Genomic DNA, 13953 nt, shown 5'->3' on the forward strand with positions numbered 1-13953 from the left:
GTAGCTGGTGGTAGTAGTTTTTGTGTTCGTCGGAAACCTCACAATAGTAGCTTTTGTAGGCGGTGATAGTAGCTTTTGTAGGCGGTGCTAGTAGCTTTTGTGGCTGGTGGTAGTATTTTTTGTGTTCGTCGGAAATCTCACAGTAGTAGCTTTTGTAGGCGGTGGTAGTAGCTTTTGTGGCTGGTGGTAGTAGCTTTTGTGTTCGTCGAAAACCTCACAGTAGTAGCTTTTGTAAGCGGTGGTAGTAGTTTTTGTGGCTGGTAGTAGTAGCTTTTATAGGCGGTGGTAGTAGCTTTGTAGCTGGTGGTAGTAGCTTTTATAGCTGGTAGTAGTAATTTTTGTCATCGTCAGAGGTCGGTCGGAAATCTCGCCGGAGGTCGGCCGGAAACCTCGCCTGAGGTCTGCCTGAAACCTCGCCAGAGGTCCGCCGGAGACTGTTCCGAAATGAGAGTGATTGTTGACTTTTTATACTAGTGGCATTCTTGTAAATATAAAGGAGAAAATCTAATTTTTTTTGTTGGATAGCAGTCTGTAATTATGTTGAACTTCAATACTTAATACAAAACCTTATTTAGATTTGAGTGGACTTATGTGGGTAAAAATGTTAGGGTGGATCTATGTGGAAAAAAATGTCTCAAAATGGACTTATATGTAATTGGCCCTATAATTTATGAGACATTGGAAGAAACTAACAAGGTGGAACTTACTGAAAAATATTGACAACATTTGATTGATGAATTGGAGTACCTAATGATCGTTGACACTTTTAATATATTGATATTTGATCAATGTACTGCTTTCAAAATTTAGAGCGTCTAATAGTCTCCAAAATTGAAACCCAAAATGTTGCTATGAACACTGCTTCATCTTTATTAATATATGATGGAACTTGACTATATTAGAACTAGCTCTTAGTGTGTAGCTCCTTTTGTGAAAAACTTCTTGGTTCTAGTCCAACAACAATGTCTATTAAAAAATTTTTGGTTCTAATAATTAGACTCAAACTCCATTGAGATTAGTTTAAATCATTGAGGACAACATGAAGCTTGCGAGAATGTTCAACTGTTCAACTTCAGACACGTTGGGCATAATATTGTTGGTATCAGAATCTGGCAGACTTTCTACTGGTACCAGAAGCTTGTGAGTCTGGGAGTATGTTTGAGGGTTTGCTTCCAAAGAATATAAACATATATGCTACTACAGCAGCAAATGGAGAGGAGAGTAGTTATGCAACATACTGTTCTGGAGATGTTCCTGAAAAAATCGGTACTTGTTTGGGAGACTTGTATAGTATTTCCTGGTTGGAGGATTGGTAAGAAAAGCCAGCTTTTTGTTTATATGAAGCTGTCTAACTAGTAACTTTCCAATATTTTGAATCAGAAGCTACTTAGTAATCTGTTACTTTTGTGATTTTTCGTGCATTAATCAGCGACGCACATGATCTGCGCAAAGAGACTTTTGAGGTTCAATATGAAAGGGTAGGAGCAATGAAATTCTTCACACGATTAGAATTTTTTCGAATTTAATTTGTTTATAATTTATATGCATAATATCCTTAAAATGAGAAGAATTTGATCATATGTGTCGGCTAAATCACAGGTTCGGAACAGAACAGATGAATCCCATGTTATGCAATATGGAGATATGAGTTACATAAAGCAGTTCCTGTACACTTATTTGGGGGCAACTTCTAAAGCTCATAGCCATGCTCCCCCTGCCCTCACAGCCTCGCCTTCGGGATCAATCTCAAGGACTGTTAGCCAGCGCGATGCAGCCCTCTTTTATTTTCTGTATAAGGTTTTCCACACTTCAGTTCTGAATTCCTTTTTAGAATATAAACTCCAAGTACTTAATAATATCAAAATGTTTTACATTTCCTTTTGGTTATTCTTCAGGTAAACAGAGCTCCAACTAACTCTCATAAGAAGCTCGAAGCTAATAAGCAGCTATATAATGAAATTGCTCGAAGGAAACGTGTAGATGATAGCATAACCAAAATCGGAGAGCTTCTGTTTGGGACCGAGAAGGGCTCAGAATTACTGATGAAGGTCAGGCCTTCAGGACAACCTCTAGTGGATGACTGGGAATGCTTCAAGATGTTTGTAAGTTCTCCTAGCAGCTATCAGACATCTTTTTATACATTATTGATTTCATATCTCAGTTGTTGAATTGGAGTTATCCTTTCCTGTGCAGATTAGGACTTATGAGAGTCGCTGCGGAAAGCTGTCGACATATATATGGAATGAAGTACATGCGAGCTTTTGCCAACATGTGCAATGACGGGATCAGCGTAGAGAAACTGGTTGCAGTGTCTGATCAAGCTTGTTCTAAGAAACCTCATGTCTAATTAATCTGAATAGATGTACTAAATAAAGTCATGCATACGACTTTAAGTATGCTGGTTATGTTTTACACTACATATATACGTAAAATGCATGTATATCACGTAGGTGAATATGTGATATCACGTTAGCTCCTTTATGCTACAAATTCATTAATAATGATCGATTCTACCACAAATGTGATATCTATTGTCGATCTGCAAATCTAGCTAGTACTATAAACAGATGTTCAATTTGCTGCCTTGATCAACAGAGTTCTAGTGAGGAAATGAGTCTCAAAAGGCTCTAATCAATTAAGTATAATGTCGATTGGACTAATATGATCGAGTTGTTACCTTAATATGATCATAAACACATGTGAATTATATATGAGTTTGTAACCAGTATGGAAATTGAGAAAGATAGAAAAAAGAAAAAAAAGAAAAAGGAAATATATGTTAAGTAAATTCTGCAGCAAAGCTTTAAAAATAGGTAAGTGAACATACGTTAGTCTTTTGAACACTTTACATGTGATCTTCTATCAATAATCTTTGCTTCATTGAGTAGGTTGGAAAATGAAAGCAGAGAACATATTGAATCTTTAAATGATATACAAGTTGGTCATGATATACACGTTGGTCATGATAATGTTACTTGTTTCCTATATAATACCTTTCAAGAAAACAATTGTTAACGTAAACTAAATATTGAATAAAATGACTAAGATATACTTGAGATATTGGAGAAAATTATTAGATGTCAAAAATCAATAAAAATGACTTAGCTACTTGAGATAAGTGTTGTATTATATGCACTACAACACACATTGTAATTTCCGACAATGGAAATTGTCGGTAAAAGCCGTTTTCTCGTTGGAAATGCTGTTTCCAACGAAATATTTCTCGTCGGAAAGCGTCGCTAATACTCCTGTGGGAAATACTATATTTCCGACGAATCGTCGGAAATTCTTCCTTATTTCCGACGAAAATACCCGTTAGAAATTGGTCGGAACTTATTATTTATTTCGTCCAAAAATAAGTCGTCGGTAACTCGTCGGGAATAGTTCTAATTTTGACGGGTTAGTTTCGACCATACATTTGTCGGAAAATAAATTTCCGACGACTTAGTTTTGACAAATCTCCTTGTCGAAAAACTTTTTCCCGACGAATTGTTCCCAATTGTAGTTGTTGTCGGTAATTTTTTTCCTACAATTTTCGACCAACAATGTCGTCGAATAAATATTTTCTATAAATGTAATTACATTTGATTTTTTTTATTATCAAAAATTACATTTAATTTTAATTATTTTTCCCACCAATTCAATTTTAATTATTATAATTTTTTTGGATTCTGAAACATTGAGCAAAACATAGACTAAGAAGATTCATAAAAATCAAACTCAATTCAACTACATTGTTAATACATGTGGAAAAAGCATCAACTATAACATCCATAAGCAAGAACTGAATTTAGAGGTTATGTTGCTTCATATTGATAGAATAAAGTTTCTCCGAGAACATTCTGTATTGCTAGCAGCCAAAGATCAAGGTGCGCGTGCTTCGTAATCTCCATGAGCAGATTTTGAGATTGGTGCAGTTGTAGGTGAGTTTGAAGAACCAAGCTGTAACACAAAAAATACGTTATAGCTTATACTTGAATAACATAACAAAACTAGACATGCATACGCCTAAGCATGTTAAAACCATTTCTATGGAACTATTAAAGTTCACAATTCATAATGTATCACAATAAATCATACACCCAGACCAATTAAGACAATTCAAACCATGAATTCTCTTCACACGACATAAAATTTAGCATTGATCATCAGACGATCTCTGTAATTTTCATCAGCAAGTGCATATATAACAAAACTTGAAAAGTTGTTCAGACCTCATGTTAGAAATCACAAATCACCAGTCTACTTAATAAATAAATATCCTTATCATGCAGAAACCTTAAACTAAAACTCAAATGCTCTTTACTGAGCCAAACAACATCACTTATTCAAGATACATTTAAATGTTTATTTGCTGCAGAATAAGATCAGGACTGAATTTTTCTTATTCTTACAGAAGCAAGATACCCAAAGAAATTCCTTTTCTATCATGCAAACTGAAGACTTCCAATATATAGAAGATAAGTGAAATAATTCACTCCCACTGTTTCTCACTCTTAATCCTTTCTGATTGAACCATAAAATAAAAGAATCCATATAACAGTGACAAAATGATGAGGACAAGAAACACAAAGTTGCAGACTTTCAGAAGACTAAAATCACAATTATGAGAACCAATTTCCAGTTCAAAGAAAAGAACTTCAATAATAAAAACACATATAATCCTTCCCCCTGTTTTTATTATTTACTTATGCATATAGTATGACCCGTAAACAAGAACAAGTAACATATAGAGACTGAAGGTCAAGAAGTTCATTTTCAAAAGCATAGAAAAACATAGTCTGTGTTTGTCTTCTGTCAAGGTAAAAATCAGCAACCATTCAAAATGAAAATTTTGTAGAGAACCTGAAAGGGATTAACTTGAAATATTAGTACAAAAGAGCACTTAATGTGAGTGGATGCTCACAAAACCATATATCAAACGTGTGCTTCTGTAGGAAATATATATAACAGTTTTAACAACATTTAGGAATTATAATCACAAGCAGCCACATGTATCAAAGAAGCTGAAAATCAAAGTGAAATCACTAACAGAACAACAAAAACACAAGAAGACATTTATTCTCCAGAATGTGTATCACTATTAACTTAATCGGTAATCTGTAATTTCAATACCAAGCAACACCTTCGATAATCTGAAGTTCTTCTGGTTTTACTTTTCTGAAAACTCAAGTGTTTATAGTAAAACCAATTATCCTGCAAATCGATTCATACAAGTGGGAGACATACAAAATCATATACCATTCATACATCAATTGCAGACACAGAAACATCATTCAATTGAAGAGGCTCAATGAAAATACCTAAACCTATGGAGGATTAAAACAAAAGAAAATTATACTTCAAGGTAGCGATCATGAGATGAAGACCTGTGGTATGTTGATTGGGTTCGAGCTGATCTGGAACGACGACAGATCTGCAAAGACAAATCAAGAGGACTAGAGCCGATGGATTGTTAATTGTATAGACATCGAGACGGTGATAGTGGTTCGAGTTACCTTGGGAGTTTGGTTGAGGCAAACCCTTGGGCAGTCATGGATGGGAGGTTCAGAGCTAGTAGTCCGTGAGTTTCTCCATGAAAGAGACCTGAGAGAGAACCGTTTTCTGCCTTCAGCGCGCACTTATTCGTATAGCAGTACCGTGAGTTGAGGGGGCTCCAGAATTTTAGGGGCACTAGACATTTGAGGCCGCGGGAAGGAAAACTTTAGCGGGGAACTTGAATTTTCAGCCAAAATTGAGATAAAGTTCTGCCAAAAAGAAGAAGAATAAGGAAAAAAAAAAATAGCTGAAAATATAAGGAAAAAATAGTTAAAAGCGTTTAATTAGAGTTAGAACATGTGGATCGAGATGAAAACGTTATAAAAAATAGTTGAATTTTTTTTCCGTAACCATATTTAACTATGCTGATCACATCAGACGGTCAAAACTTTATTTTGTGATTTTAGTCATCGGAACCTCAACATACCTACTGATGTGGTATGACTTGTTTAATAGATTCTATGCAAATATACATATTTATAAAACAACTGTATCCTGCAAATAGAATTTTGAAAAATCGGCCGTAGGATGTGATACGTATAGTGAAATACGGATATAATAGAAAAATCACATATTTTCGATAACGTTTGGGTCTCGATCAAGGCGGTCAACCTTATTTACATGTAGTATCTCTTATGAGGAGCCCTATCGTCAGGAGGTAAACTTTTCCAAATTTTTACTTGGGATGCTACATCTCATCTACGTGAGAGTGTGTACGCGGAAGAATCGACAAAAATAAGTCAGAAAGGGGGTAGGTGAGAACGTTTTCGTATGATAAGGGACGTTTATTTAGGGTTGACTGTGCGGATCGACACCCAAATCTTATCAAAAATTGGTGAATTTTTTTCCATAACCATATTTAACTATGCTGATCACATCAGACGGTCAAAATTTAATTTTGTGATTTTAGTCATTGGTACCTCAACGTGCCTACTGATGTGGTATAACTTGTTTAATAGGTTCTATGCAAGTATACATCGTTGTTAAACAATTGTATCTTGCAAATAGAGTTTTGAAAAATCGGTCGTAAGATGTGATACGTATAGTGAAATATGGTTATGGTAGAAAAATCAAATATTTTCAATAACGTTTGGGCCTCGATCAAGGCGGTCAACTCTATTTACATGTAGTCTCTTTTATGGGGAGCCCTATCGTCGGGAGGTAAACTTTTCTAAATTTTTACATGGGCTGTTACATCTCATCTACGTAAGAGTGTGTACACGGAAGAATCGACAAAAATAAGTCACAAAGGGGTAGGTGAGAACGTTTTCGTGTGATAAGAGACACTTATTTTGGGTTGACCGTGTGGATCGATACCCAAACCTTATCAAAAATTGGTGAATTTTTTTCCATAACCATATTTAACTACACTTATCACATCGGACGGTCAAAATTTAATTTTGTGATTTTAGTCATTGGTACCTCAACGTGCCTACTTTAGTAGGTTCTATGCAAGTGTACATCGTTGTGAAGCAACAGTATCTTGCAAATAGAGTTTTGAAAAATCGGCCGTAGGATGTGATACGTATAGTGAAATACGGTTATGGTAGAAAAATCACATATTTTCGATAACGTTTGGGCCCTAATCAATGCGGTTGTAACATCTTGATTTTCAAAATTTCTTAAAATTGATTTTTTCTTCTTAGAAATAGAAAGTAGATGTCGTTATGAGTTCACCGTATTTTTCGGTGAATTTTTCGAGTTCCTGAACTATTATTTACGATTTTTCAAAGTTCTATTCGAAGATAAGAATTGCTGAGGTGGCAAGCTCGGATTGGGTGAGAAAGTGACATGTGACGTATGGAGAGACCAGCTGACGCTGGCGTCATCAGCTACAGCATTAGTCATTTGCCACATGGCACAAGTGGTGGCCAAAGGTGGTGTGGTTTTGTCTTAAGTTGAAATGTGACATTTTCCACAAATGGAGAGATGACATGTGGTAAAAATATAAATAAAAACCAGCCTTTCATTTTCTTTCTTTTCCGTATCTGACTTTCTCTCTCTATTCTCTAACATCAATTTTCTCTCTTTAGCTTTCTCTCTCTAGATTTATTATTAAATTTCGGCTGATCATAACTTTTGATCCATAACTCTGATTTCGAATCCGCGAAGTGCTACGAACTCGTCTCAATGTTCTCTTTCTATCCTTGAGGTTTCGGTTAGATCCAACGGTGATTTCTAGATGGCTCGTTTTAGGAGGCTCGGTTTACGATCGATATTCATAGTGGGGATTCGTATTGACGAAGTTGAGTGGATTTGTGTAATATGTTTCAAATATTCTCATTTGTTATTAAAATAGTCGAAAAACATGATTTTGATCTTTTACGAAATATCTCTCTATTTTCAAGTGAAACATGCATATGTTATCAGACAGTTAAAATTTAATTTTGTGAATTTTAATCATTAGAACGCCAACGTGTCTACTAATGTGGTATGATGTGATATGTATAGTGAAATACAGCTTGAATCTGGTTATACTTTAGTAATATTGAATTACTCTTACTTTTTTAGATTCCCGACAACGTATGTGTGGTCAGAATTAAACCTTTTATTTTCCGACGACCTTACGATAAAACAAAATCTCGTTGGAATATGATCATTTTTTTCCGACCACATTGGACTTCATCGGAAAAAATAACTAGCTAGCGGGAACTTTTGCCGCCAAATTATAATTATTTCCGACAACATTTTCTGACAGATTGATTTTCGTCATAAATAATTTTCATCAAAAAATTGTATTTTTGACCATTTCCGACGATTCGTCGAAAATTATGTTATTTCCAACCAATAATTTGTTTGGTCGGAAAATGTTCGTCGCAAAAAAGGATATGTGTTGTAGTGATGAGTCATGGAGATGAAGACTCTGCTCGAAGTAAGGATCTCCGATCCTGCAGAAGATCTTTGTGCTTATTAGCAACATGGAGTAGGAGGTGTTCCGTAGTTGGTCCTCAGTCACTCTCCATATGTCCATAGGTCTTGTAACACGACAAGCTAATTGTCATCAAGGATTGACGAGCCAGATATATGTTTCCCTTGCCTTTGTAGTCAACTTAATTATCATCTATATATTGTACCCGCTCCTTCTCCTGAATTAAGTCCTAGTATTCTTTAATTACAATAACAACTATTATTTCTTTCCCTCACACAACTTAATGCGTGCCGGTATTCACTTTTTGCATTCGGTTATAAATATAATATAGCAGTCGACAGATACTGAAATCTCACTCTATTGTTGATTGTTTAAATCATGAAACAATCATGTGTAGTCAGACTTAAATGTTTAAATATATAATGGCAGCAATCTAGGAATCAAGGTGTACCTGGGAGAGGGAGGGTTTTTATTTGTTACCAAAAGATTACATTGAAGAACAAAAGAATGAGTTTCAAGTCGGATACATTGTCCTAGCCTGTTTATTTATATTGACTCATTAGTCTGTCAAACTTTTGTTCGATCCATATACCTTTTAATGTTCGTGGCTGGTTTTCAAAACTGATGTTCTGCTTTTGCTAGGGGTATTAATTAGGCTGATTATATATTAGGTGCTTCTATAAATATATATGTAGCTGGTGAACTTCGTAAAATGAAAAGTAAAAGCTAGGAAGGAGACCAGCTGGGGATAGTAAATGGGAGGATCTGGTATATATGACAGCTTTTCTTTCTTCCTGGAAATGATAATTGCTATAGGATTTTGTTCAAATGAGCTTTGTTCACTAATGCATGGACAGCATGGTGTTTGAGGAAAAGAAAGAGGAGAGACATAAATGAAAGACCGCTTTACTGATCATGCAGTTAATTTCCACAACAGTTATAAATTGACTCTCTCCCTCTTAGTTACAAGAGCACTATCAATCTGAAACTTGAGAGCATCAAACCCTTCTGGAGCAAATTCTTTCCAAACAATTTCTGAAATATCTGGGAAAGAGGTATATATGGTCTTACTTTCTCATTTCAAGGTTATAGATCCAATGCTCCTAGATAAGGCTGAGCTTTAAAGGGGTCTCATCAGCTTCATTTTGACAAATCATATTATTTTTCGGACGTCTAATTAATGAAGATGATATATATTTTGTTCATACAGAAAACCTTAATCTATACGCGGACTGACTAGTAGGTTGTGGAGTACTATTACCCTCCATAGCTATAATTTTTAGTTTGAGCAGTATTGCAACCTGGTGCCTTGCTGCAAATGCATTAGCAGCTGCAGACATAGTGTTAGGTATCAGCAATCATGGTGATACTGGCTCTCCAAGCAGAACTGAGGACAGTGGGAAAAAATGGGCACGTCTAGTAGCTGGATCAAGGGGTTACAGTAACTACAGACATCAGGTTTAGAGTTGCCCGAAACACATTCCATATCGATATGTAACAATAGTTCTGTTGATGTTGATTTTGTGTACATATTTTTTGTGCAGGCTGATGTATGCCATGCATACCAAGTACTGAAGAGAGGCGGATTAGAAGATGAGAACATAGTTGTTTTCATGTATGATGATATTGCAAGCAACCCTGAGAATCCTAGGCCTGGTGTCATTATCAACAGGCCAAATGGCACGGATGTTTATAGAGGAGTTCCAAAGGTTTCATTTTATTTACCAACTCTTGTTAGTTTTTTACAATTTTGAATAAGTGTACGTAGTATCTATTTCATGCAGGATTATACTGGGGATAATGTTAATCTAGAAAATTTGTATGCTGCAATTCTTGGAAACAGAAGTGCTCTCAGTGGAGGTAGTGGCAAGGTTCTTAGTAGTGGTCCAAATGACCACATTTTCATCTATTACTCTGACCATGGAAGTCCAGGAGTACTTGGTTAGTGACTTTAAATTTTCTAAAAAGCTTGTATTCATATAATATGAGTCCCCTGCATTCTACGAACAGGTAATTTCTGGGGGCCATATATTCAGTAAAGGGAATGGGCATTCACATCTTACAATAGGAAATATCAGAGAGATATAGATTACCTAACTAATTATGCGCATGACATTTTATGTTCAGGGATGCCTGCTGATGGGCATGTTTATGCTAAAGATCTCATAGATGTGCTGAAGAAGAAGCATGCTTCTAAAGGTTACAAAAGCATGGTAAGAATTTCCAGCTAGCTCACTAAAGTCTTACACTTAATGGTGAATTTCTGTACACTGTACTGATTGAGAATTTATAAACTGGAGGTTCTTTACGTCGAAGCATGTGAAGCTGGGAGTATTTTTGAAGGCATCCTTCCGGACAATCTAAATATATATGCTATGACAGCATCAAATGCAGAAGAGAGTAGCTATGGAAGTATGGAACATATTGTCCTGGTGAGGAAGATGTTCCTCCAGAATATTCTACTTGCTTGGGAGACTTTGTATAGTATTTCCTGGATGGAGGATTGGTATGCAACACTTTGATTAAATTATAAATTTCTGTTTGGTGTTCAAAACAACTACCTTAATCATCTCATGATCGACTATACTGTTCACATACTAATAACTTTGTTGTTGGGGTGCTTTCTGGAATTTTCTCACTGAGAGCAGCGACAAGCAAGATTTGCATAAAGAAACTTTAGGGAAGCAATATGAAATTGTAGAGCCTTGAAACTTCCTTATATCCTTCTTATTAGTGATATGTTTAAAGCATGTCATGTCAATACATATTTGACTGATATCATGTCGACCAAATAACAGGTTCGAAGAAGAACAAACACATCTCATGTTAGGCAGTATGGAGATATGAGTCATAGACATGAGACTCTCTCCACTTACATGGGGGAAGCTCATACAATTAAGGATAGCTATACTTCACCATCAATCTCAACAGTAAATATTAGCCAAGGTGACGCTGATCTCCTCCATTTCCAGTACAAGGTAAGAATTCTCTTAAATGATGATCAGTTTAGACTATAGGAGTATCAAGATAAATAGAAACTAGAAAGCAACACATGCATAAACACACAAGCCTTTCTTGATAATTTTAATGCTGGATGTCAAGTTTTATTTTTGACATCTATAAGCCTTTTCTCTTTATGCTTCAGTTCCAAAGAGCTCCAAGTGGCCGGCTCTGGTTGATGAAATTGCTCAAAGAAAACAAGAGGACTATAACATAAATAAAATAGGGGAGCTTTTGTTTGGAAACCAGAAGAGCTCACAAGTATTGATGAATGTTAGGCCTTCAGGGCAACCACTAGTCGATGACTGGGACTGTCTTAAGATGTTTGTAAGTCTAGGAGTAATTTTTTGTACTAATTATTCATTTGTTAATAGTATAGAAATTATAATGTTTAGATTATGATTTGAGTTTCTTATCCATGAAGGTGAGGACTTACTTATGAGAACTTCTATGGAACTCTGTTGACATATGTAATAAAATACACGCGAGCTATAGCCAACATCTGCAATGCTGGAGTTACCAAAGAGAAAATGGTTGCAGACTTGCAGTATCACATCAAACTTGTTCTAAAACACCCCAACTATAGTTCTGGTTCTTCATGAAATGTACTAATAGTTCAACATGCATGACAGTTTGTTGTACATGGATGAAGTGATAAAAGTCTTGATAAGCAAATAAAAACTTATCTTCCAAAGCATATTTGCCTTCTGTGCCTTATGAATCAGTGCAATACTCACATTTCATCTGCAACAATTGAGTTTCATATGTTCAACAATTGGTAATCTATCCAAATTAGTGAAACCACAACTAAAGGATCAATTAACTAATAAGAGCAAATTCAAAGTAATAAAACTGATACCAGAATTACTGACAATAATCACCTAAGCCTCCTCCTCTTAAAGGTTTTGGTTTTCCTTCGAACATTTTTCACCTTGCCGATTTTCACACGTCTCGAGCTTTTTAGCCTTTGAGACCTGCCCATAACACGAACAGACATACTCCTAGTCTTTAACCTTACATGCCGATGATGGTGACTTTGACTGCCATGCTGACTCGAAGGGTGAGCAGACCTCTGCACCCTATCTCTTCTTCTCCTGCTTAGTGACTTTCGCTTTCTACTAACATTAAGATTATGATAATCGTCCCATAAATCATTATCCCCACTTGAACTGTAGCCTTCTTCAATGTCTCGAAATTGGTAGTGGCGAAGATGGCGCCTGCGACGACGGTTTACCCTCTTAGTGTTGCTCAACTTGTATCACAAGAAACAACAAATGTCTTGCAGTGCAAACCAATATGTCTCACATGTAGCCCAACACATCTTACAGAGGCTTTTTCCAATGCATTGGAGGATCCCCAACTTGAATACTAAATAGAAGAACAGTAATGCTTCAAAGAAGAAAAGATATTAAGAAACAAATTAAACCATTCTCCAAACGAAGATAATATCAATTGTACTTCCAAGGCCAATAAAAAAAAGCAAAACATCGAAGTGAATAAGAATACAAAAGTAAGGAATAGAAAATTACTTATGTAGCAAAGGAACATGATCATTAGCAGTTTCAACAGATTGGTCACGCATAGATGCTCAATGAAACAAACCATATCCCAAGGTTCTGAGCACTCCCTGCAGAATCATACTACTATCAGTATGTGAAAGGTGGAAAATTTATATAAATGGTGATGGAAAATTTCATCAATGCATCAATACAACAAACTAATGGAGATGAATCTAATTGAACATATATGTACTAAACTAGGACGGCGCAACATGCCATCACATCATCTAGTTGAATATGAATATATGAAAGAAGATTTCATACCAACGGCAATGTCACTTAAAAATGGAGCCAAGAATGAGTTGTATTCAAATGAGAAACTAATATGAGACAAGATGTATTAGATCTAGCATTGGTGTATAAATTAAGAAGTAAAACTTACTGGCATGATCCATCAAACATAGTCTGAAATGGAGCCAAGAGTGTTTTTTCAAGCAGGTCACCGATCTCATCCGTAGCTTTACTGATGACAGCCCCCATTGCAAGATGGAGTTCTTAAAAATGTGTTTACTGCTGTTAACTCCTTCCCAACTCCCAATTGCAGATAAGTGCAAGTTTTTTCCGTGTATATATTGAGGGGCTGCTTTTGTAAGCAAGATACTAGATGGTGAGACATGAAATACCAGACTCAGATCCAATGTTTATGTTTTTGTATGCAGAGGGATTTGAAAGATAAAAAGCATGAAACTAATAGCCAGCAATCTTGGTTGAAGAAAGTAATATATTGCATATGAACTAGGTTATATAAAACCCTTATGCAAAAAGAAACCATGATTCATGATTCAAGGCACTCGAGTCATTCGAAAGCGATAACCATGTTGTTGATTAAACCAATCAACTAAACCTTTTAATCACAACACAAGATTTTCTATGATATGATCATCTGAGTTCAGGTTGTACTGTTTCTCTTTGTTTCATTCATGCATGCACTACCAGAAGAAAGGCTTTAGCCGACGAAAATAAAAAACCAGGCGACAAATTTTTTTT

At 35.8% G+C, this 13953-nt stretch overlaps 1 protein-coding gene and 1 pseudogene across 1 annotated transcript; both read left to right on the plus strand.

The window, feature by feature from the left end:
• The first annotated feature begins 1644 nt into the window (after nt 1-1644).
• Nucleotides 1645-2280, plus strand: LOC101303793 (vacuolar-processing enzyme-like). The gene is made up of 3 exons (XM_004296173.1): nt 1645-1797; nt 1896-2102; nt 2194-2280. Exons 1-3 carry the CDS (start codon nt 1645-1647, stop codon nt 2278-2280), a joined length of 447 nt encoding a protein of 148 aa, XP_004296221.1.
• A 5058-nt stretch (nt 2281-7338) lies between these two features.
• Nucleotides 7339-13953, plus strand: part of LOC101304083 — a 12844-nt pseudogene continuing 6229 nt past the window's right edge.

The sequence above is a fragment of the Fragaria vesca genome, linkage group LG3 (genome assembly GCF_000184155.1).
Source record: "Fragaria vesca subsp. vesca linkage group LG3, FraVesHawaii_1.0, whole genome shotgun sequence".
Classification (NCBI taxonomy): Eukaryota; Viridiplantae; Streptophyta; class Magnoliopsida; order Rosales; family Rosaceae; genus Fragaria; species Fragaria vesca.

Coding starts and splice junctions, on each gene's coding strand:
- LOC101303793 (XM_004296173.1), top strand. CDS start 1,645: ATGAGTTACATAAAGCAGTTCCTGTACACTTATTTGGGGGCAACTTCT. Junction 1,798..1,895: donor TCTTTTATTTTCTGTATAAG/GTTTTCCACACT, acceptor GTTATTCTTCAG/GTAAACAGAGCTCCAACTAA. Junction 2,103..2,193: donor GGGAATGCTTCAAGATGTTT/GTAAGTTCTCCT, acceptor TTTCCTGTGCAG/ATTAGGACTTATGAGAGTCG.